Source organism: Urocampus carinirostris, chromosome 18 (genome assembly GCF_059441175.1).
Source record: "Urocampus carinirostris isolate Australia breed hairy pipefish chromosome 18, RoL_Ucar_1.0, whole genome shotgun sequence".
Taxonomy (NCBI): Eukaryota; Metazoa; Chordata; class Actinopteri; order Syngnathiformes; family Syngnathidae; genus Urocampus; species Urocampus carinirostris.
Window position 1 is genome coordinate 25,592,071 of NC_142366.1, and position 25,900 is coordinate 25,617,970.

Consider the following 25,900-nt stretch of genomic DNA (forward strand, 5'->3'; position numbering starts at 1 on the left):
ATAAGGAAATGTTCAAGAAAAAGAAGAAAATTTTAAGAAATTCTTATAAAAACAATGTTTGCGCCCTCTGCTGGACTGAAGAGGTACTACAACTCTCAATGTTTCATTGGAATTGTGCGCACTCTTATTTGCTACAACTTATCGTACTCAGTGGCTCATAAATCATGTGATACAACATATCGATGATCTAATGAGTTTCCAACGCTTTTATTAGACGATTTTACTCTGTTTTATCGATTAGTTGTTGCAGCTCTATTTCCGACCTTTGATAATGTCCAGAACAAGCGTGTTGGCACTCACCATTGTCGGCACCGTGAACAATTGTACAGAGAGCGAAGTCACCGACACCACCCTCTCGTGATCATCTTCCATGAAATCGGTCTGGAGCCGCCTGTAGTTCTACAACGGAGACAAAATTCAGTTTTTTTTCGAAGGAAAGCAATAATTCCACAAGATAGTTCGTCAAGTACTATGTACTACCTTAGCAAACTGGATCGCAAATATTTTCTTGTATTTGAGGTCCATAAGGAGACTGTTCATCAACAGCTGGTGGTAGATGTTCCTTGCTCCTTCATAGGAGAATGAGAATCGACATTCATCAATACAGACAGGATCAATAATATGACTTTCAAAATAAAACAAAATAACACCTTTCCACATTTTGGAGTCGTTGAGCATGAGACGGTCCACGAGCGATGAATTTTCTCCTTCTGGGCCTTCCTCAAGTCCCACTTGACACAGGATTCTCCTCAAGCCATCTGCAAAGAGGCCAACGATCCAAATGGCATGATCCACACAACATCCATTTTGGAAATGAAGACTCACCTGAGTATTGAATAATTTGTCCCAGCCAAGTCAGAGCTTGCAAAGCGAAACACTGATGAGCGACGACAGACGAGTGCATCACCTCAACCCTTAGAGGCTTCGACTGGCGGCTGGTGTTCCTCTGCGGAGGACAGAAACAAACAGAAATGGGTATCCTCTAAGGCAGGGGTGTCAAACTGGTTTTAGCTGGGGGCCACAAATGCTATAAAAAAATCTCACGGGGGCCGGACTAATAAGTTTAAGAGAAACAGAGAGGGAGAAAAAGAGAGGGAAAGAGAAAACGATAAACAGATAGAGAGAACAAGGGAGACAGAGTAACAGTGAGAGAAAGAGAGAGCAGAATAAAGATATGAATGGAGAAGGGGGAAATCAATATAGAGAGAAAAAGAAAGTGAAAAAAGAGAAAGATAAAAAGAATAAGAGAAGTGAAACGACAGAAAGAAAAAGAGTCAGCAGGAGAAAAAGAGACAAAGTGAGGTGAGAGAGAAAGAGAGAGAGGTCGAAAAAGGGAAGGAAAGAGGGTGAGAAAGAAAGAAAAAAAATAGAAAGAGAATTTAAGTGTAGATTAGAGAAAGAAAATAGAAAGAGAGCAAGACAGAGAAAAAGAAGGAGTTAGAGTGAGAGAGAAATAGAGATAAGAGAAAAAGAGAGAGAAAGAGAGAGTGAACAGGAGAAAGAAAAAGAGGGAGGAATAAATAAAAAAGAAGTGAGTCAGAGAGAAATGGAGAAATACTACCACAATTCTTTTGCAAGTGTTTACTGGCTTTGGTGACATCTGGTGGCAATATTTAAAACTACAGCTCATTTTCCTTTTGAACTTCTCTCACTGTTGTCTTGCTGGCCGGATTTAAACCATTGGTGGGCCTGATCTGGCCCGTAGGCCGCCTGTTTGACATCAGTGTTCTAGGGCAATATCCACAAGTAATACCCTGTAAATACAGTTTTTTCTCATATTATGTTATCTTATTACAAGCATTATGGCCTGGCGTTGCCGGGCATTCTATCTGAGTGAGGTAGTACCCAAGATCAAAGCGGCGCTGCCACGAGCGGCTGCCTCAATCAAATAGTTGATGTGCCAACTCATAAAGATGGGAACACTCTAGATCTTGTCCTGACCCGTGGCGTAGTAGCCTCAAATGTTACAGTGTTACCGTATCCTAATGCCATCTCTGATCACTATTTTGTTAAATGTGAGGTGTTGTTTAATGTTTACTGTGATAAGGAAAATATAGGCTTTAGCAGTCGCAATATCCGCCCTAAAACGGTGTTAGCCTTAAAAGAATTATTACCTACGGTAACTGCAGCCTTCCCTTCGTACACTGGGTCTGTTGACTCACTTACAAACAACTTCAATACTGCTTTGGTAAATGTTCTTGATTCTGTGGCGCCCCTAAAGTATAAATTCCGACCCAAGAAGAATACACCTTGGTTTACTGAAGAAACTAGGTTACTCAAACAAAGTTGCAGAAAAATTGAACGAAAATGGCGCACTACTAAGCTGGAGGTTTTTCGACTGGCCTGGTGTGACAGTTTGCTGAAATATAAAGTAGCTCTTGCCTCAGCTAAAGCTTCGTATTTCTCTAAGATTATTGTTGAACATAAGAATAATCCAAAATTTTTATTTGACACAGTGGCGAAACTTACCAGACAACAACTTAACCCAAATGGTTGCACTCATTCTGCTAATGACATTATGGAATTTTTTAATAAAAAGATTCAACTAATCAGGAATGAAATTTTAAAAGAACGCTCTGTTTCCTCCTCCTATATCAAAGATGTGGAGGTGCTAGGTATGGACTGTGTCAGCGGTTGTTTAGAAACATTCTCCAGTTTCAATGAATTGTCCCTTGATAATCTAACACAGATGGTCAGTAGAGCCAAACAAACTACGTGCCTGCTTGATCCGTTTCCAGCTTCACTGGTGAAGGATCTGTTTGAGATCTTAGGACCATCAGTTTTAAATATTATTAATATATCGCTATCCTCGGGTATTGTTCCTGTAGCCTTCAAGTCTGCCGTCATTAAACCCACGCTTAAGCGACCTAACCTTGACCCAGAAAGCCTAGGTAATTATAGGCCAGTGTCAAATCTGCCATTTCTTGCGAAATTACTTGAAAAGGTCGTTGCACAGCAGCTAAATGACTTCATGTCAGAAAATAACCTTTTTGAAACTGTCCAGTCAGCATTTAGAGCAAATCATTCTACTGAGACAGCCCTTGCAAAAGTAACCAATGATCTCCTTTTAACAATAGATTCTGGTGCCTCATCAATGTTACTGCTGCTGGATCTCAGCGCTGCTTTTGATACGGTCGACCACAACATATTATTGATTCGCCTAGAACGCATTGGTATCTCAGGAACTGTACTCTCGTGGTTTAGGTCCTACCTGTCAAACAGGATGCAATGTGTTAACTATGGCAATATGACCTCTAAACAATCTAATGTCCCTTGTGGTGTTCCTCAAGGCTCTGTACTTGGCCCCCTTCTTTTTAGTATTTATATGATCCTGCTTGGTGACATTATCCGCAAGTATAATATTAGTTTCCATTGCTATGCAGATGACACTCAACTGTATGTGCCACTGGAAAAAACTGGACATTTAAGTTTTAGAAATCTGGAGGATTGCCTTACTGAGATTCAAAGATGGATGTCAAATAATTTTTTACGCCTTAACCGAGAAAAAACTGAAATGTTGATTATTGGTCCAGCTCACTGTCGTCATTTGTTTTCAAACATTACCCTGAACCTAGACAAATGTAATATCACCCATAGTGACTCGGTCAAAAATCTAGGTGTTATATTTGATCCTAATCTGTCGTTTCAGTTACATGTGAAAAATATTACTAGAATAGCTTTCTACCACCTCCGTAATATTGCGAAGATTCGTTCAATGCTGTCCCAATCAGATGCAGAGATTTTAATTCATGCGTTTATTACTTCTCGGCTTGATTACTGTAATGTATTGCTTTCTGGTCTCCCGATGTCTAGCATTAAAAGTTTGCAGCTGGTTCAGAATGCGGCAGCTAGACTTTTGACTAAGACTAAAAAGTTTGAGCATATTACACCTGTATTGGCCAACTTGCACTGGCTCCCAGTCCACTTAAGATGTGACTTTAAGGTTCTCTTATTAACATATAAATGTTTGCATGGGCTTGCACCCTCTTATCTCTCTGATTTGATTTCCCCCTATGTTCCTGCACGGAGTCTGCGCTCGGAAAATGCCGGTCTACTTGTGATTCCGAGAGCCAAGAAGTCTGCGGGCTCGAGAGCGTTCTCCATCCGGGCCCAGGTGTTGTGGAATGCCCTGCCTCTGGAGATAAGATCTGCAACCTCAACGGAAGTTTTTAAATTGAGGCTTAAGACACACTTTTATTCCAAAGCATATGATTGATGCCCACCTCGTATTCTGTTTTGTCCTGTCTTTTTCTGAGGCCTGCCTGGCTGATACGAAGGAGAAGGATGATTTGGGATGGGTCAGCGGACCGGGGTCTGACCTGCAGCATGTCAACCCCTGCATTTACCAGCTGGCGTCGTCGTTGATGTCATGCTCTTTCCGGACATTTTCAACATCTTACCTAATGTTTACTATTCTGTGTACAGTAATGCTAATTGTAATTCACCCTGTTCAATCCTGGAAGGGGGATTACCACATGTGAGGTCCTTTCTCAAGGTTTCTCTTTTCTCCTCACACTGAGGTTTTTGAGTTTTTCCTTGCCCGCATGCTGGTTTGCTAGTTTAAGATCAGGTAATTGTGTAATTTTGTAACTGTAATCCTGTGCAGTCCTTTGAGACATTTTTGTGATTAAGGGCTATATAAATAAATTTGACTTGACTTGACTTGACTTTTCCAGCAGCTGCCCTGTTGTTTTATTGTTTGCTCCTATCTTCGTTTTTTTCTTCCCGTTTTGACAACTACACTATGGATTACTACTATCCTATGGACATGGGTTTTAACGCACAAGAAATGCGTGCCCTTAAGAATTCTCGTGCCGGCGTGATGAAGGGGCCCATCGTGGGGAAAAGCCGGAGCTAGCGAAGCGGCTAGCGGCGTTATAAGTCTTCGGTACCATCCGTAATCATGGTAAATGCGAACTCACGACCAAATAAGATCATCGAGTGCTTTTGGAAAACATCGAAGCGCACAGGGAGCGCAGTTGCTGTGTTTTTGCGGAAACGTGGCTCACGTTTAGCATTCCGGACGCTAACGTGTAGCCACCCGGAGCTACCCAGAGCAATCCGGCTTCAACGCTGCTAAACAGAGACACGAAAGCCGGGGGGAATCGGAGAGAAGGCGGACGGACTTGCTAACACGAGGTGGTGTATCCCTGGATTTTCGCAAAGAAAAGTTATCCATCTGCCGCAGGGATGTCGAATTTTTGGACTGGCCTGACGTCATCCACTTCGCTACAAGCACCCCACGGGCATCATGTTCATCTGTTAATAAACAACAGGGTAGACTGCTGGAAGTGTGAATTTCCCTACGGGGATGAATAAAGTATCTATCTATCTATCTATCTATCTAGTTGTGGCCGCTGTTTTTGAAAAAGCCACTAGGGAGTGCCAAAGAGCAGTATAACTACATGCAGCTCCAGAGCCGCTTGTACACAAACTCAGATGTGTATTGATTTTGTTGGTATTTATTGGGTGTGTCTTAACACAAAACCTAGCTAAAGACACTCCCAGAGGCCTAAAGTACAACTGTGCAAATTTGAATGATAACCGGTTTAGCCGTTTGGGAGCCTATAAGCCACATACAAACACAAACATGCAAGCAAATCGGGAATTATAAAATAGTCTAGACAGATCAGGAACATTTTTGACCCAAAGAATCATAAAAGCAAAATATTTAAATTTTGGGGGGGAAGAGAGCCACACCATTTCTTTTTTAGAAAAAAAACCCGCCAAAGATGCGCTCCGGACAAACACTAACTGTTCAGTGCGTTTTATTTCACCATGTGACATTTGATGATTTGATATAATTTATGAAATGATAATGCCAGAGTTTTTGTCCCATATCCATATATAACGCAAAATATGTCTAACCCCCACAGTAAGTGTTAAGGCTCCTTTAGACTGTCATACTAAATAATGTTTTTTAAACCAATGAGCGAGTTCTTCGGTAAAAATGTCACAAAATACTGCAAAGAGGAGGAATAACACGAGAAACGAGGGCTTGCGCTATGTGTGCATACATCTGCCTCTACCTCTCACCCAATCAAATTGCGCTGGGTGATTGGCTGGGCGTTTCTGGGTATGGGTGTATACAGTTTGTTCTGTGGGTTTTCATCATAAAGTGTCTTAACAGTAAACATACATTCCATATCGTGAGCCAAAACTGTAGTTGAAATTGAGCCCTATATAGACTGGACTTTATCAAGAGTTATCAAGTTAAACTTTCGGCTCCCCTCTAGCTAGCTTTGTTTTTAGCTTTCTATCCGACTATTTCGATGGCTTTCTCACTCTTGTAGCCAACAATCTAGCTCTCTTTTATTATTTTACCTGTTTACTTTTCTAGCTAACTACCATGCTACCCTTTTAGCTATTTAGCAAGCTATTTAGCAAGCTAAATTGCTTTTTTAGAAATTCATATCAAACGGGGTTGCCCTTTGTGAACTATTAGCGTTGTTATGGCTTGGCATGGTTTATGGTCCTGATCACCATGTTGAGATTTTGAACGATTGAGAAAGAAAAGGTGACATTTCATCTCCGAGCCAAATGTACTCATTTAAAGAGACGTATCTATCTGATAGATCTAGACTACCGTAAATTCCGGACTATAAGCCGCTACTTTTTTCCCTAACTTTCAACCCAGCGGCTTATTCAGTGATGCGGCGCTCGAGTGTTGCTACCATTAACTGCCCTGTCAAAGCTATATTATTATTATTAAAGCTTTGAAAACTCTCTCGGTGTACCATCTTTCTTTGTAAATATGTGTAACCCATGTATAATATGTATTTGCAACTGTATATTTTTGTAATGTATTTAGTTGTATTTATTTTAGACACTTATTCTGATATGTTTTGCACGGGTGACTGAAAAAGGAGGGGCGGAACAAATGCGGGGTGCCAAATTTAAGTGGGGACCGCTAAAGGTGAGGGACAGACAAGGAAAGAAGAGGGGGTAAAAAATTGGTTAAAGAAAAAGGAATTGCGTGAGTAAATGTGTTCATCTGATATATTTTTCCCACCCTTACTTTTGGAAATATACACTTTTTTCCTTGGATTACTTTCAACGGGACCCAGACTCAGCAGGTCTTTATCAAACCTCAAGTACCGGTATCATTTTCCGTTCATTTTGCCGGCTGTGATTTTTGGACTGTGGACTTTAATGAAGTCGTGGGACTTGCAGTCGGGTTTGGGTTAATTTTGTGTTTGTGTTACATGTTTAAATGTGGGCGCATGCGGCTTATATACAGGTGCGGCTTGTGTATGTACAAAATCGGTTTTCCTCTTAAAATGTGGTGGGTGCGGCTTATAATCAGGTGTGCTCTATAGTCCGGAAATTACGGTAGATAGATTTTTTTTTTCCTTTAAAATCTTTTATGACTTGTATCCCGGAGCAACACGTCATATTTTGTTGCAAACAATGTTCACTAAACTGTAATCAATGACAAGAAAGACAATTCAATTGTAATTCTAATTTTCATACAGCAATAATCTGTCAATGTGACATCTGTCAAAAGGTGATGGTTTCAATAAACGTCGACAAAACAAATAAAATAAAAAGCTAGAAACTTCACCTCAATAACAGTCTTGGCTTGTTCACAGGACTGAAAGTCCCCATATCGAACGGACTTCCTTCCCTGGAAATGAACACAAAGAAATCCGTTTCAATAACCAATTCCAAAATCCCAAAGGTGAGAACCAGCAGGAAAAGTATGTGTGTGTCTGTGTGCGGAGTCAAACTTTGGAACAAGACGAGATCAAACAATGTCCAACTATTCACTTGTTCAAATTTAAGAGAGAGATAGCTAGAGAGAGGGATAGAGAGAGAGAGAGAGAGAGAGAGATAGCGATAGAGACAGAGAGATAGAGAGATAGAGATACTTTATTCATCCCCGTAGGGAAATTCACACTTCCAGCAGTATCCTTGTGTTGAAAAATAAAGATATAGAATACAAAAATACCCAATATAACGTGTTGATATAGAGTATTTAAATAGTGTTACGGAAATCCACACTGTCATAAAAATAGGGTAATATGCAAATGTGTAGGTGGGGTTTCATGTGGGCTTTTACTCCCCCAGGTGGAGTTAAAGAGCCTCATGGCATGAGGAAGAAATGATCTCCTCAGTCTGTCCGTGGAACAAGACTGTGACAGCAGTCTGTCGCTGAGGCTGCTCTTCTGTTTGGAGATGATGCTGTGTAGTGGACTAGTCATTGCCAGGGTGTTGAATACCGTATTTTCCGCACTATAAGGCGCACCTAAAAGCCTTTATTTTTTTCAAAAGCTGACCATGCGCCTTATAATTCAGTGCGCCTTATTTATGGATCAACATTCCCAAAGTCTTCCAACTAACTTGCAGCCGCCGACTCAATTTTCCCCCGAACGCCAAGAAGTACGGGGTGTATGCTGGGATTTATTTACCGGCGTTTCATTGGCTAACCAATGTGTCAATCATCATTTGAATCGATCACTATTGGCTAAAGTTATTCGGAGGTCAAGGGGCGGATCCTTTTGATCATTTACAGGCTAACATTGGCTTAAACGGCAAAACAAAGCCTGCAATTGGCCGAAAAAGATGTGTCAATCATCAGTTGAATCGATCACTATTGGCTACAGTTATTCGGAGGTCAAGGGGCGGATCCTTTTTATCATTTACAGGCTGGCATTGGCTTAAACGGCAAAACAAAGCCTGCAATTGGCCGAAAAAGATGAATGTGAATAGCACGTTGCGTTGACGGCATAGAGAAAGCATTTTTTACTATTCTGTATTTGTAAGTATTTAATTCTCCTGGATTTACTACACTCACGGATGTAAGAGGACCATGGTTGCACATTATTATTGAACACAACGACTTTGGTGAGCTACTCCGGCTATATATTTTCCCTGTATCTTGTTTCAGACTGAACTCGATGTTTCTGTGATAAGCGGTGCAGATAATGGATGGAATGGAGTGTCTATTTTTAAATTAAACTCAATTCCAAGTGTTTATTGTCATATATACAGTAAAGTTGCGAGCGAAAAAGAAAATAGAAACTAAGGAATGGTTGGCATTTCTTGAATCCCAAGACTTTAACCTTCTGAATGATGGATCGATGCATCGATGTACGGACACCGCATCCGCACGTGTTCTCGACACGTATTTGTGTCTTTGCAAGCTTTCGGAATGTTAAGGGGGTAAGAAGTTGGACTGAACTATCTGACTGTTTTGTCGATGTTCCCATTGTAGCGCCTTATAATCCGGTGCGTCTTATGTATGTCAAAAATAAGACCAAAAACTATTTTTTCGGGGTGCGCCCTATAACCCGGTGCGCCTTATAGTGCGGCAAATACGGTAATAAAGCTTTTTGTTTGTCTACCGTTTACTGGCTTCATCCACTGTTTACTACGGTTTATTGAAGTCCATCATGGTGTCGTCACATGGTTAGGTACATGTGTGCAAAGGGTCAATATAAAAAAAGGCAAAGACCATCTTCTCTTCTTCCAAGAACCGTTAAAATGTTCTCTTTCGCGGAGCTACAGTGATTCAAATAGCGCTTGTAAATCGGGGGCACCGGCGCCCCCGTGGGAATAAGAGGGTTAAAAGTGGGTGTGCTACTTAAAGTAGAAAACGAAAGCAATACTGACGTCTCTATCCACGGTGGTGGCGAAGGTGACGGCTTCTTTTTGGCTGCAGTTGACGGCCTTCTGCAGCGTGTAGATCACCTGTTCGTAGGTGTGGACTTCGTCGTTGAAGAGCATGCAGTAGTAGTTGTCTCCTTTATCACTGCGCAAAAAAACAAAGATAAGGCGTCACATTAACCATTTGAGGCGTTCGTCAATATATAAACTAGGGCTGCAGACGATTATTTTAATTATCGAAGAATCGGTCGAATATTTCTTCGATTAATCGATGAGTCAGATTACCCATTTTTTCTTTCTTCCTCTATCAAAATATTGAAGTTTGGACAAATAGAAAATAGTGCACGAAACCGCATAATATTCGATAATATAAAACAATAAAAAATCCAAATGTTTGTCAAGTAGCCTAACAACTAGCAGGGATGCGAACACGGAGGTGGATTTTCCGTAGCGAGCGATGGCAGTGTCAAGGATGGAAAAACAGGTCAATAGCTGGGACAGGAGAGCAAAAACGTGGTCGGGGTCGCAAGCGAGTCGTAAGCCAGGAAAGGAGAGTAGACATGGTCGGGGACAAAAAGAGATCGAAAGCCGAGGGTAATTTAAACCCCTTAACAATAAATGGTAATAATTCCGAGCGAAAGGTTTGTTTACACATGGCCAAATGCAGATACAGTGGAGAATATATGAGCGGTGGATTTTATCAGCTCGAAAACAAAGCCTCAGGAAGTGAAGCTTTATGGATATCATTAAAATGCAGCTACTTGGGGAATACAATATTCTTACTCAAAGTTGTTTTGGTCGATGGTCATTTTTGTGCTTTCAAATGCACAATGCTTTCATTCAATGAATTTGAGAAGTGGAATTTTTTTCTTGTTTTGGATCGCAGGTCCTAAATCGTATAGGACGGTGAGTCCTGAAGTCAACCGGTTGAAAATCACTGATACTTAAAAACAAAATACGGTTTCGGAGCGCCATCTGTCGGACCAAAGTGCACAACACAGAGGAAAATCAATGTCTTATTGTTTTTGAATTAATGGAAATGAAATGGTCTGCATTTATATAGCGCTTTTCAAGTCAGTGACTTCCCAAAGCACTTTACAATGTGCTCCACATTTCCCAATAGCGGCCTTGCAGCCATGTAAGACGCTAACCTGCTTATTGGGGGTATTAGGGGTTCAGTGTCTTACCCAAGGACACTTCGACATGTAACACAGACGAGCCGGGGTTCGAACTTGGATCCCTTGATCCCAGGACGAGCGCTCTACCTCCTGAGCTACTGCCGCCCCTAAACATGCCTAATGCTGTATAAATCGCTTATCAATTTCGTCGCTTTTAATCTTCGATTTTAATCGATTCGTTGTTGCGGCCCTAAAATAAACACATACGGCGGTTCGAGGCCTGCAGGAAGCTGATCCTCTTGAGTCCAAGTAAGCATATCCACGGCGTATTTCAGGATGATGGAGAAAATGTTGTAACTGCGGAACACCAAATCAGCTGGAAGCTGGGCTGCGGGGTCCTGCGGGGGAAGCAGAAATATTTCAGAAGGAATCCTAAACAAAACACATAAAACTAAGAAAGAAAATATTTTGCCTAAGTATGGAAAAATGTATCTTCATTTTTTTAATTTCTTTATATTTTTGCACAATGTTGAAAGCTAAAACGGGGTCTGTTGGTGTGACACCTTGACTGTAAACTGTCGTTAAAAATGTGCTCCATGTCTATTGGACTGAACCATCGACGAGTATAGCAGGGTTTTGGCTTTGCGTGTAGTACAATTAGTTTGTCTCATACTATTAAATGGAACAATATAGAGACCGACGTTGTGGAGCTTTTATAGCAGCCGCCACAAGAGCCAGTTCTGAAAATAGTTCCCCAATTCTGGGTCAATGATATTTTCTTGTAAAAATGATTTTTTTTTTTTGTCGATTGAGTCTATTTAACCAATATTTATTTTACATGAATCTGGTAATAACATAGTAACAACATGTTATTTTAGAAATTCAAGTTTTAAAAAATCAGTTCATGGGCTTCATGTTATGGGTATGGGTGTTTACAGTTTGTTCTGTAGTTTTTCATCATAAAGTGTCTCAACAGTGAACATACATTCTATATTAAGGACTCCTTCGTGAGCCAAAACGGGGTATGCTGGTGTTATACCGTGATAGTAAACTGTAGTTGAAACTGTAGCCCTTTATAGACTGGACTTTATCAAGAATTATCAAAGCTTAATTTTGGGCTCCTCTCTAGCTAGCTAGCTAGCTTTGTTTTTAGCTTTCTATCCGACTATTTCGATGGCTTTCTCACTCTTGTAGCCAACTATCTAGCTCTCTTGTAGTTTTGTACCTGTTTACCTTTCTAGCTAACTATCATGCTACCCTTCTAGCTATTTAGCAAGCCATCTAACTAAATTGCTTTTTTAGAAATTCGTATCAAGCGGAGTTGCCCTTTGCGCTAATTAGAGACAAAGAAGTAGCTCGAGGCTTGAAAAAGGTCGGGGGGCCCAGTTTGATAGGTTTGAGCGAGGAAACTAATACAGTGTCTGAAATATGGTCTGCCAGGACGCCCGGGGCATGTATCTTTTACGTCGGGCGTACGACTTACAAAGCGTCTCCGCGCGGGTGGCCCACAACTTTTGCAAGGAAAAAAAAAAAAACAAGAAAGATTTTTCTTCAAATCAAACGTTTGCTTTATTCCGATTTCGGAATCTTCGTTCGGTTTGGAAATGTTGGAATTTCGGTTCGTTTGCAAATTTGCATACTCGGCAGCCAATCAGAAGCCTGCATCGAATAACTTCGTGTTTCCGGACTTTCCCGAGTGTTATAAGATCATTTTCCAAAGTAGACGCACAGAGAACACAAGAAAAAGGGAGAAGTGGTTAGGAATCAAGCCATAACCTCAACCCCAGAAGAAAGATTCAAAAGAAGCTAACAAAATTGATGACGCTACAAAACGTAAACGTACACTAAAATCATGGTGGAAAGAGGAGTTCACGTGGCTTGTAGCAGACGACGCAACGCAAACATTGCATGAATGAAGACGAGTAAATACAGGTACATACTCATGGCGGATGGAAAATAGTGATGTCATATACATAGAATGACTGTTATAAGTACCGTATTTTCCGCACTATAAGGCGCACCGGGTTATAGGGCGCACCCCGAAAAAATAGTTTTTGGTCCTATTTTTGACATACATAAGACGCACCGGATTATAAGGCGCTACAATGGGAACGTCGACAAAACAGTCAGATAGTTCAGTCCAACTTATTAGCCCCTTAACATTCCCAAAGCTTGCAAAGAAGCAAATACGTGTCTCAGACATGTACGGAAACAGTGTCTGTACGATGTCACCAATCACTCAAATGCATCGTTCCAAATATCATTCGGAAGGTTAAAGTCTTGGGATTCAAGAAATGCCAACCATTCCTTGGTTTCTATTTTCTTTTTCGCTCGCAACTTTACTGTATATATGACAATAAACACTTGGAATTGAGTTGAATTTAAAAATAGACACTCCATTCCATCCCATATCTGCACCGCTTATCACAGAAACATCGAGTTTAGTCTGAAACAAGATACAGGGATAATATATATAGCCGGAGTAGCTCACCGAAGTCGTTGTGTTCATAATAATGTGCAGCCATGGTCCTCTTATATCCGTGAGTTTAGTAAATCCAGGAGAATAAAATATTTACAAATACAAAATAGTAAAAAAATGCTTTCTGTATGCCGTCAGCCACGTGCTATACGCATTCATCTTTTTCGGCCAATTGCAGGCTTTGTTTTGCCGTTCAAGCCAATGCCAGCCTGTAAATGATAAAAAGGATCCGCCCCTTGACCTCCGAAAAACTTTAGCCAATAGTCATCGATTCAACTGAGGATTGACACGTCTTTTTTGGCCAATTGCAGGCTTTGTTTTGCCGTTCAAGCCAATGCCAGCCTGTAAATGATAAAAAGGATCCGCCCCTTGACCTCCGAATAACTTTAGCCAATAGTGATCGATTCAAATGATGATTGACACATTGGTTAGCCAATGAAACGCCGGTAAATAAATCCCAGCATACACCGCGGACTACTTGGCGTTCGGGGTGAAATCTAGTCGGCAGCTGCAAGTTAGTTGCAAGACTGCGAATTAATGTTGTCCCATAAATAAGGCGCACTGTATTATAAGGCGCATGGTCAGCTTTTGAAAAAAATAAAGGCTTTTAGGTGCGCCTTATAGTGCGGAAAATACGGTAGATTTATAATAAACTTAAATATTCTGATTATCAATCCTTAATACTTTGCAACAATGTTTTTTTTTTGCGATTAGTCGTCCTATTTTTCAGTTGTGAAAAATGCCCGCTAACTTTTTCCCGTGAGTCTCAAACACCGCTAATAACATACAGACCTCTTCGGAATCTTTATTGGCGGTGGGTGTATGTTTTTGGCAGTAAGGACCCTTCTTCCAGGCTTCAGTGTCTCCGCAGTCGCAGAAGCCCCCGCCTCCGGATGTGGTCATCTGATATGCGGGCACAAAATATGCAAGAGAGGGGTTAGGCGTGTCACCTGCAGCAGACAAGCAGCTGTTGTTGCAGTATGAGAGTCAATGATTTTGTGGTGATAATTCGAATGTCCTTCGAATTTGTTTCACCCCCTGGCATTTCAGTTTTGTGTATAGATACAAAAACGTGTTGTTTAAGCTCTATAAAAATGCCTCTTTCGGGGTTTATATACCTTTTTCAAGCAAAATTCAAAAAAATTGTCAGCTTAAAAAGTCGCAATCTTAATGTTAAGCGCATACTTCGTGCTATTTTGCAGTGTTTCTTTCTATGATATACGATCTATTTGTGACAATGGGCAGCTGTAAACTGATATGAATTCTGCCATTCTTCTTAAACAATGCACATACAGCGTTCATAGATCACACTTGTTCACAAATACTTCTTTTAATGTATATTTGTGCATCCTTTTCAGAAGATCTGTGTTCAAATTGGGTAAAACAGAGTTGTAAATACCATTTATTTACAGCACTGAAAGGTTAATATCATTCATTTGTATTCTATTGTTTTGCATTTTCAGAGATTTTGCGTTGTTGCTCAACTTTAAATCTGTTCAGTGTGTAAAAAGCGAAAATGTTATATTTTACCATTTTTTGTACATCTGTAAATATTTATAGTTTACGTGTTTTGCAGGGATCCCTTGCAAAACCTATGAAATTACTATTTACTAAATAATTTGGTGCATAATGGTTTATTATTATTGATAATATATCCCTAAAAAAAAGCTGTTTGGGAGCCAAAAGCGCTGAAAAAGCTGGATTCGACTAGTCGGATGAAGCTGTCCTCTTGGATACGACAGGTAACATCATACAGACATGTATTTGTTTATCAACATCGAGTGGTTAAGATACGACAAAAATTGCACATATCCGATATCCTCGATACTCTTACGATATATTCCCTGGCGCCGAGTACACTCACTCTGTATCGATGATCTTTATGAGCGCTGCCCAGGAAACACTGCATGCACAAAACACAGGTGGGGTCGGCTGCACAGTCCCTACAAAAAAATAAAGACAAAAAGAAATATTATTGGGAAGAAATACTGCATTCACCAAGTGACAGTGAAGCTGCAAAACCCAAACACCTTCAAATGAAAAGGCAAATTCAAATTGCAGATTGTGCTTGGAAGGCTAGTGCTCAGCATCCGTAGGGTTCCCGTAGGGTTTTATAAGCACGGTGGCCCACCAACTTGTTCCCTTCTTTCAGCCAATAACAAAATTACAGTATTCTCTGGACTATAAGTCTTTAAGGAGTGTAAGTGGCACCAGCCAAAATGTACAGTATACAGTAATTAAGAAGGAAAAAACATGTACAAGTCACATCTGGAGTATAAGTCGCATTTTTGGGGGAAATGTATCTGATAAAAACATACTTAATAAGATTACTCAGATAACTGTAGTACCGGACAACTGCGCCTCGTGGGATAATAGTTTTAGGCTCCCACCTTAATATGAAAGTTTAAAGGGTAAGTGGTATTATTCAGCGCCTCCTAGTGGAATAGATAGATAGATGTCTAGATAGAAAGATGTCTAGATAGATAGATGGATAGTTGTCTAGATAGAAAGATAGATACATGTCTAAAAAGATAGATGTCTAGATAGAAAGATAGATGTCTAGATCGATGTCTAGATAGATAAATGTCTAGATAGATAAATGTCCAGATAAATAAATGTCTAGATAGATAGATAGATGTCTAGATAGATGTCTGTCACTGGTAAAGACCACTTGTTTCTTTCTGCAAGAGAGCGTGCGCAGCAAAGGGCAGCTAACACATGTTCTCTGAAGTGAAATGCTTCAATTAACTTGTTTACTTTGCTCCCACACGCGAACGCACGTGCTCTGGTGTGATTACCGAGAGAAGGGGAAGGAGTGATGTGATGGGAAGAAGAGGAAAAGACACAAGAAACAGGAAATGGTGCTCCGACGACCCCGGTAATTAAGGGATCCGTGAACCTTTACAACCCAAAACGCGCAGCCAAACTTTTGAGTTAAAAAATAAATGATAAATGTTATACACAAATAAATACAGTACTTCCACCCGTGCAAACTATTTTATCAATTGCCTGAGTACAATCTCTGAAATCTCACGATACCCTCCTTCCCTCCGAAAAATGTTTCTCCTCGGATCTACACAATTCACGTCAAAACAATGACATTTCCATTCCTGTTTTATGCATTTGCATTTCGGGGCCATCATTTTAATACTATGATACTGAGGTTCTTCTTCATTTTTATATCGCTCTATGCCTATTCCTGACTACCAGGCTTGGCATGTATTACAGGGGATATGCAAATGATTATGAAAACTATTTCCTCCAACGTTCATCCTTACTAAAAATTGCAAAATAACAGTTTTCTCCAGGACCCAACTCTTTGGCCTCTTGTTATTTTATAGTCTGCGCTGCAGAACATGTAACATCATAGGAGCCTTTCCAGCATCTCCGTGTTATTTCGCTCTTTTTGTGATTTATTGTTTTTATTATCTGCTTCTATCTTCGGTGTTTTTCGTCCCGTTTGACAACTACATTTTGGATGACTTTCTACACTATGGTTATGGGTTTTAACGCATAAAAATCAACTCCTTGTCGTGGATGCAGAGCCGGAGCTAAGGCTAAGGCTAAGCAGCTAGCGGCGTTATAAGTCTTCGGTACCGTCCGTAATTACGGTAAATGTGAACCCTATACCAAATAAGACCGAAGAACTGGCTGTGCTGGTGAAAAACATCAAAGCGTACAGGGAGTGCCGTTTGCTGTGTTTTACGGAAACGTGGCTCACGTCTAGCATCCCGGACGCTAACGTGGAGCTACCCGGCTTCAGCGCTGTTAGGCAGACACACAAAAGCCTGCGGGAAGCGGAGAGGAAGTGGACTCGCTATCTACTTAAATCGAGGTGGTGTAATCTGCTGCAGGGACGTCCAACTTTTGGCCTAGCGTGTGACATCATACACTCCGCTATTGCTAAACTACAACACAGCACCCCGAGGCCATCCTGTTAATCAGGTTGCAGTTACCTCGAACGCCAGTCAACTAATGTCAGAGGTTATATATTAAATATATCAACCAGAAAGTGATAACGTGCATGTGTTCATTCACTCAGAACACTAACAGCTTGTATTTATTCAGTTTTACCTGCAGGAATAGGTCGGCTCCCCCACTTTGAAGACATGTCCACACAGGGGCGACGGCAGACTCTTCTCCTGCAGATGAGGGAGGCCTATTGCTGGATCTTCGCCCAGCAGCAGCCACTCCAAGGGAGCCAAGAGGAGGAGCTGACAAGCCAGTTCTTCCCTCTGTTCCTCTCGCTGCTCCTCCCTGCTACTGCAGCCGCTGGGCCCCAAGCAGAGGATTCTGGGGACGTTTTCTGCCAAGTGACGATAAATCTCCGCCTGGAGGTTTCCTTCTGCCAACCACCGCTGAAAACAATTGCGACATTTATTTAAAAAGTAGAATGCCTATTTACTTTGAATAGTAACCTGTGCAGTCCTTTGGGGCTTTCTGTGATTAAGGGCTATACAAATAAATGTGACTTGACTTCAAAGGTATTCCAAAAGTCCAATTTTATATCAATTCGGCACAAAACGTGTAGTGTTCCCAGGTCAAGTCCTGTTAGTTTGTGACGACCTTAATCACAAGGAGTCTCAAAGGGCTGCACAGACCACAGATGATTGCAAACCAGGGACGATTATGACGCCATTCGCTGATCTAAAACCCACATGAGGGCAAGGAAAAACTCAAAAACCTCAGGATGAGTCAAGTTGAGTCAAGTCAAGTTTATTTGTGACGCCCTTAATCACAAGGAGTCTCAAAGGGCTGCACAGACCACAGATTATTGCAAACCACGGACGATTATGACGCCATCCCCTGATCTGAAACCTACATAAGGGCAAGGAAAAACTCAAAAACCTCAAGTCAAGTCCTGTTTATTTGTGACGCCCTTAATCACAAAGAGTCTTAAAGGGCTGCACAGACCACAAATGATTGCAAACCATAGACTATTATCACACCATCCCCTGATCTAAAACCTACATGAGGGCAAGGAAAAACTCAAAAACCTCAAAGGTGGACGAATCCAACCTTAAAATGCTAAATAGGTGAAGCGCTATTCGAACACTAACATCACGTTTTGTAGACATCCTCTCCCGTTGCCAATTGTTCTGCACCAATCAGATGGCATTGTCCCTGAGTGCCAAAATCTAAAACTACATATTTCTTGTCTTACAAAAAAAAAAGATTATTAAGGGTTTTTGGTGAGTATCAAGCCTCTGGGAATAATTTCAGTATGATAAATCACCATACATCAGGAGGAGAGGCTTTTATCAGATCTATAACCACACATTGAGAAAGCCCTCACTTACTTATTTTAGGGAATAAGTATGTGTTGGCAGGCTGTACTTGGACAAGACACATCATTAGAAGTATTGCCCCAACGACCCAGGCGGTTAAGGGATCCGTGAATTGTGAACACATTATTCCCACGTTATGCAGATATGTTGCTGTTTGGTGAATGGAGTCCCATAACTAATTCGAACAATTTGGTAAACGATACATTTTACTAATTAATTCCCAACAATGGATAAAGAACATTTTCAGATTAGGAACTAAAGACATCCTAGTCGCATTCACGAGTACCGTTGGCGGCGGCAGTAGCTCAGGAGGTAGAGCGCTCGTCTTGGGATCAAGGGATCCCAGTTCGAATCCCGGCTGGTCCGTGTTACATGTTGAAGTGTCCTTGGGTAAGACACTGAACCCCTAATACGCCCAATAAGCAGGTTAGCGTCTTACATGGCTGCAAGGCCGCTATTGGGAAATGTGAAGCACACTGTAAAGCGCTTTGGGAAGTCATTGACTTGAAAAGCGCTATATATATATATATATATATACATATATATATAAATGCAGATCATTTCATTTTAGGTTGAAAGTGGTTCTTAGACAATCTTATCACTTAAAAAAATAACTGAAAACAACAAAGTAGTCATCATTTATAATTTCCTCGTACAAATTTGGTATGCCTATCACTGTTTAATATGTGTAACAATCAACTTATTTGTCTTCTTTGTTCCGTTATCTTCTTTGTTTTCTTTTATCCTCGCTGTAAAATGTGGACCTAGAGTGCCACGTCCAATTTTGTTGTCACAATATATTTAACCCATGTTGTAACAATGACAATAAAAAGGTATATTCTATTCTATTTGTAACAATTGACATTTTCAATTCCAAAAAGATGATCATTTGTTCCATAGTTTTCAAGGAATATACAAATTTTGTAATTTTCCGTTAGATTCTTAGTATTTGGTAGCTCTGCAAATGGCAGGTACATGTTCAGTCAACAGAGCAGGGATTAATCGGCTCTGTCGGTCTTTGTTAGCGTCACCCGCTGAGAATCGGTGATATACAGATTAGTTCAATCTGGACCACAAAGTGCTGCCAGCCCGGAAAAAATGGCAAAAAGTCTGCATTTCCATAGCACTTTTCAAGTTAATGAAGACCCCCCAAAGCGCTTTACAATGTGCTTCACACTTACCCATTCACACACACACTTACACACCATTAGGGAGCCAGTGGAACGGTTTAATTCTAAGCTTAAAACACACTTTTAGTCTATAGCATATGAATAACCTATATTTTATGTTGACAATATTTAATATTTGCCCTCATGTAGGTTTCAGATCAGGGGATGGTGTCATAATAGGCTGTAGTTTGCAATAGTATTTGATCTGTGCAGCCCTTTGAGACTCTTTGTGATTAAGGGCCAAACAAATAAACATGACTTGACTTGAAGTTTGAGTTTTTCCTTGGCCTCATTTAGGTTTTAGATGAGGGGATGATGTCATAATAGTCTGTAATTTGCAATAATCTGTGGTGTGTGCAGCCGTTTAAGGGCCAAACAAATAAGCATGACTTGACGTTTTTGAGTTCTTCCTTGGCCTCATTTAGGTTTTAGATCAGGGGATGGTGTCAAAATAGTCTGTAGTTTGCAATAGTATTTGATATGTGAAGCCCTTTGAAACTCTTTGTGATTAAGGGCCAAACAAATATACACGACTTGACTTGAAGTTTTTGAGTTTTTCCTTGGCCTCATTTAGGTTTTAGATCAGGGGATGGTGTCAAAATAGTCTGTAGTTTGCAATAGTCTTTGATATGTGAAGCCCTTTGAGACCCTTTGTGATTAAGGGCCAAACAAATAAACAGGACTCGGCTTGACTCATCCTGAGGTTTTTGAGTTTTTCCTTGCCCTCGTGTAGGTTTTAGATCAGGGGATGGTGTCATAATAGCCTGTAGTTTGCAATAGTCTTTGATTTGTGCAGCCCTTTGAGACTCTCTGTGATTAAGGACTAGACAAATAAACATGGCTTCACTTGGCTTGAATTGTCGTTTACTAAACAATGTCAAACGCTAGAAACATCCCTTTTCTCTATGAAAGATTAAGGTTGAAGGTGTCCTTTGATTGTGTCCTTTGTGACATAAATCAATTATCTATAAAACTTCAAAAATGACAACAATTGGTTAGGACCTCCACTTTATATTGTGACAGAAACGTCTGGCAATGAAAACGTTATAATACAGCAGTCGGACTTCACATCTTATATTTTATTCCATTGTTATCGTCCAATCGTTTAATCCCACGTATAGTTCTCAACCATTACCGGTCTCCGTGTCAGTTATGACAGTTGGAAATTGCTAACGACTACATTTTGGGTGAAGTTCACTCAAGATTGTAATTGCAAATAAAGGAAGCCATTTTAACGTACCTTGGAATATGCGAAGCGAACATTGAAATTATCACCAACTATACTGATCATTAAAGGTTGTTGTAATCAAATACAGTTAAATAGAGCAGTTTTAAACGCTGTAAAATCAAGTCACTTTGCGCTCACGTTAGAAATTCAGACTGACAAGCTGACGATCTGTTTTTGTCACAATTCACCTGTCATCCAGATGTTGTATACATCCCCAAGCAGAAGCTAACGTTAGCATTAGCTTTCGGTAACCTAGTGATCGGGGAGATTAATCCTTCAAACATCACGTTAGGCAGCCGAAACAGCTGAGGGACATAATATGGTCGACGGGGTAATGGTTGCCAGAACTGACAGTCGGTAAAAAACGCTTACCGAGGCGGTGTCTTTGGCGGAGAAATTCAAGAATTCCGAACATAAATCGGACGTTAGGGTTCTCCTATCTGGCTCTGCCTCAGCCATCTTTCTTACCGCAGCTCTCTGGCGAAGAGGAAGAACCCGGAAGCGGAAATAATTGCCAGGGGGCGGGGCCAAGACGTCGAATATCAACAATCGTCTGAGTACAGTAATTCTCTTTCTTTTAGTTTTTTTTTAAGTGTTTTTATTCCACTTTTTAGTTCGCTTGTTGTGAATTATTTGAGAGTGAGTGAAAAAAAAATGTTTGATTTTTGGTATGACCGATACAGTCTCGAATCCAATACTTCGGCAATTCTTGAAGTCGGACATCCGGGCACTTGGTCACGTGACAAAACAATCCACCGGCGCCGCCATCTTTGTTTGGGGGAAAAAAAACATTGTTATTGAGACTGACTAGAGTAAATATTTTTCAGTCAAAAATTTCCCATACATGATACTCCAATTTTAATTTCTGTTCTTGTGACTCAGAACATGCAAACTCTTTATTGTATATAATAAGTCGGCACACTTTTCAATGAGTATTTAGAGGGAAAGGGTTCATTAACTGTTTAATATTCATGTGAAACTCCGCCTACTATGCATATATCATCAGGTTTTTTATGTATTTGGTCACATAAAGAAGTAACAAACACAAAAAATTATAATCTTAGCATCTGATTGAGACAGCATCTAGCAAATCTTGGCAAACATTGAGAATTGTGATCAATTACACCTTTCATCAACAATGTTTGGAGTTCTCCAATTTGTTATTGCAGCATGAGCAATCATGACGTTCATGCCCTCATGCTGCATTTGACCACTAGATGGCAGTGTTTGAAAACAAATACAATACACCTAATACATTTTCCTGTGATCCACCAGGATGTTGACGGACCCAAATGCAGGACACAAGAGACCTAAAACTAGGATGTGATAAAAGCCAATAGGGTATAATTATTCAATAAAAAATGATTTGAGAGTAAAACTGGGACAGCTGAGGAAGGAAAACTTAAGAGGGGGTTTTGGGGTGGATTAAATCTTAAAAAAGGAGATTCTTCTTTTAGAAGATTGTTGGAGTGGATGATCTTGGTACGAGAAGAAGAAAGAATTGGGATGAAAAGTCTTGGCGTGTGAATCAAAAACGACTCAGCAACATAAATTGGGAGCCTGGAGTATTCATTGTAGAGGTTGGCTAACTAGGCAGAGGAGCTATGTGTAATGCTTCCACCTCTTGGAGAAATAGAGCAACTACAGGCACTGAACCATGACAGTAAATCACAATCTACTTCCTGAGCGCCCCTGGTGAAGTGCAAACGAAAACTGGTGCTAAAAAGCTCAAGGGAGAAAACAACCTACAGAGACTCAAACCAAACTGCTCCTTCCCAATTAACCACTAGGAGGCGCAAAAAATACCCAGCATCCCTTCAATAAGCAACATCAACTACCGAAATGACTTCCCTCTGTAGTGAGGATTGCTGACAGTGGTCCGGATGGAAGATGGCTCATAATGGTTTCTTTGTGGTTTTTCTTCCAATAACCGGATTTAGAAGACACGATTGAACACACACTTAAGTAGGCGGTAATGGGACACCGAAGACCGCGATCCGGAAATGAAGTCTCAAAGGGCCCAAGACGCAAAACAACAACGAGGTAGAGGAAGACAAAAGCTTTAGTGACGACTGGACGAAAAAAACTTGACAATGGTAAAACTCATCTTAATCTTAATCTTAAGGAGTCTCAAAGGGCTGCACAAACTCAAAAACTCAGCATTGGAAAAAATCAAGGAAAGAAAATATGCAATAGCAAAGTGTAGCCACCAGAAAGCAGCGTCTGCTGTCTCCTCCCCCACCTCTGCATCCACCCGCTACTCCGCTAAACCAGCTCAAGGCAGGTTACACTAAAGGTAAACCAAATGTGGATTTGTGTATATTTAAATATCTGAATATGTATTCAGATATATAAATATATATTTAACCATGTAGGATTGTATAAGTTTATATGCATATATGTCGGTGTATATATGTACATATATTTATATTTGTTTTGTTTTTGTAAAGGGGTGAGAGCTAAAAAGCTATGCTTCTTCTCACTCCTTTCTGAATATGTCTTTTGTTTTCTGTTACTTGGTTTTGTGGTTTATGTAGCTTTCTCGTTTTTCTTTTTTCCATTTTTCCTGAAATTTTTTGACAATCAGGAAGCCTTGCGGTCACGGTTGCCATGGCGCCCATTTGGCCCCGTCCGTGTGGCGCCAGCTGCGGCTCATTGACAGATTGAATTTCCGTCTATTTAAGCTCAGTGTTCTCATTCTTTGTTTGTCAGACCGCCAACGAACCTCTTCTCCGCAAGACGTGGGTTTTGACTCGGTTCTGTTTCCTGTTGGGATTTCCTGTCCGGTATTGTTCCTGTTGATTTTTGTCCTGTTTAATTTCGGTTTCCAGTTTTGTTTCCGTCTATTTTTGTCCTGTTTATTATTCTCTCCAGTTTTCATTGCCGTGTAGTTTGTCCTGTTAATTTTCGATATCCTGTTTCATTATCATTCCTGTCCGTCCCGTCCTGTCCGGTATCGACCCCATCCGTCCGATATCTCCTCGGGCAATTGTTATCGATCTGTCGGCCTCTGGCTTCCTATCTTTTCACTCCAGACCTGACGTGCATGACTCCCCATTTCCCGTAAAATAAAAGCCTGTGTGAGAAACGTCACGCGTTTGGGTCCTGATCCTGTTCCGGTTCTTGACACATACGAGTACAGTGTTACTGTAATACAGAAATGCTACAAAAATACTGCAGTATTACGAAAAAAATACTCCAATGAAAATACGACAGAAATGCTACAACTAAAGTATGATAAAATACTATTACAGAAATACTAGAGAACATAAATACATCTCCGTTAGAACTACAAAAATACTCAAGAAAACTACAAAAGCAAATATCAAATCAAGGACTTATCATTTTGCTTGAAATCTGAGTTTTTTGCAACTTATTTGATGACACCAACCTATCTAAAAACAAATATATAATTTTCATGTCGGAATTATTCATAAATGCAAATGAGAGAATAGGATAGCTCTCCAGTTTTTCGGATAGTTTTCGTTTATTATTCAAATCAATTTTTTAATGAATTTACCACTGGGAGGCGCTAAATAACACTCAATGTCCTTTGATTAAAATCTATTGAATCTCTTGCCGTTTTTAAACCCAGAAGGGGGCGCTATTACTCTGTGCACGTTCTAAATGAAAGTGATTTCTTTTCGGGCCAAGATTTGATGAAATATCATGAAATAATGACATCTACTCAATCAATCTTTCATATGAGAGATGGCGAAAGTCTGATGAGGAGGAAATATGAGAAGGAGGACGGAAGAGGGGACCACAAACCCCCAGAAGGAGCTTCTGACAATTCCCCATCTCTTTGGAGAAGTGCCTCTTTTGGCTCGGCTCACCAGAGAGAGTCGACTCTTTCGGCTCTCAAACAGCTCTTTCAATTGGTTTTGTTCCTAATAGCCATATTAATGTTAAATTATGAAATTAATCACTTCGAAAGGGGGGGAAATGAAGCAAAACAAAAAGAAAATAAGAGGAAAAATGAGTAAAGAGAGAAAAAAGAAGAAAGGGAGAAAAGAAAGAACAAAGAAACCAAATGAAAGTGAGATAAAGATAGAGAAACTGAATTAAGGAGAAAGAGCGAGAGAGAGGCAGGGATAGAGTAGAGTAGATTATATTATTTCACGATTTTTCATCAAAGCATGGCAAAAAAAGGAAGAAGCAGAAAAAAAGAAAAAGAAAAGAGAGAAAGAAAGAGAGAATGAAAGAGAGAGAATGAGAAAATAAAGAGAAAGAAAGAGAAAAGGAAATAGAAAGAAAGAGTGAAAAAGAAAGAGAGAGAGAAGAAAGAAGGAAAGAAAGAAAGAAAGAGAGAGAGAGAAGAAAGAAGGAAAGAAACAAAGAGAGAGAGAAGAGGGAAAGAAAGAGAGAAAGAGAGAAAGAGAGAAAGAAAGAAAGAATGAAAGAAAGACGGAAAGAAAGAGAAAAAGAAAGAAAGAAAGAAAGAAAGAAAGAAAAAAGAAAGTGAGAGAAAGAGAGAAAACAAATAGAGAGAGAGAGAAACAAAGAGAGAAACAAAGAGCGAAAAAGAAAGAGAGAGAGAGAAGAAAGAGAAAGAAAGAAAGATCAAGAAAGAAAGGAAGAAAGAGATAAAAAAGAAAGAAATAAAGAAAGAGAAAGAACGAAAGAAAGAAAGGAAAAAAGAAAGAAAAAAGAAAAAAAGACAGACAAAGTGGGACACAGTTAGACACAGAGACAGAGAGTGACAGAGAGAGAGAAAGACAGATAAAGAAAGTAAAAAGAGAGTGAGATAGGGTTGACAGAGGAAGGGACGACAAACCCCAGAAGGAATTGATGGCAATTACGGATCTTTTCAAAGAAGTGTCTCTTTTGGCCCGGCTCACTAGAAGGAGTCGACTCTTTCGGCTCCCAAACTGCTCTTTCAATTGGTTCCTGTAATCGGTATAATAGCCATAGTAATGTCACATTATGAGATTAATCATTTCAAAAAGGGGGTGGGGGGGATGAAGCAAAACAAGAAAGAAAAAAAATGGGTAAACAGGGGGAAAAAA

At 40.2% G+C, this 25,900-nt stretch overlaps 1 protein-coding gene across 1 annotated transcript in view; it reads right to left on the bottom strand.

Annotated features, from left to right (window-relative positions):
- Positions 1-21,365, bottom strand: part of ubr2 (ubiquitin protein ligase E3 component n-recognin 2) — a 63,453-nt gene extending 42,088 nt beyond the window's left edge. Inside the window, exons 1-11 of the mRNA XM_088322038.1 lie at positions 21,264-21,365; positions 17,281-17,564; positions 15,071-15,149; positions 13,999-14,109; positions 10,995-11,125; positions 9,616-9,754; positions 7,565-7,627; positions 826-946; positions 651-758; positions 481-569; positions 301-399 (exon numbers count right to left, since the gene is read on the bottom strand). Coding sequence (XP_088178164.1) covers positions 301-399; positions 481-569; positions 651-758; positions 826-946; positions 7,565-7,627; positions 9,616-9,754; positions 10,995-11,125; positions 13,999-14,109; positions 15,071-15,149; positions 17,281-17,564; positions 21,264-21,350 — 1,311 coding nt within the window. The 5' untranslated portion in view covers positions 21,351-21,365. The remainder of the gene's footprint in view (positions 1-300; positions 400-480; positions 570-650; positions 759-825; positions 947-7,564; positions 7,628-9,615; positions 9,755-10,994; positions 11,126-13,998; positions 14,110-15,070; positions 15,150-17,280; positions 17,565-21,263) is intronic.
- Between the last annotated feature and the right edge of the window lie 4,535 nt (positions 21,366-25,900).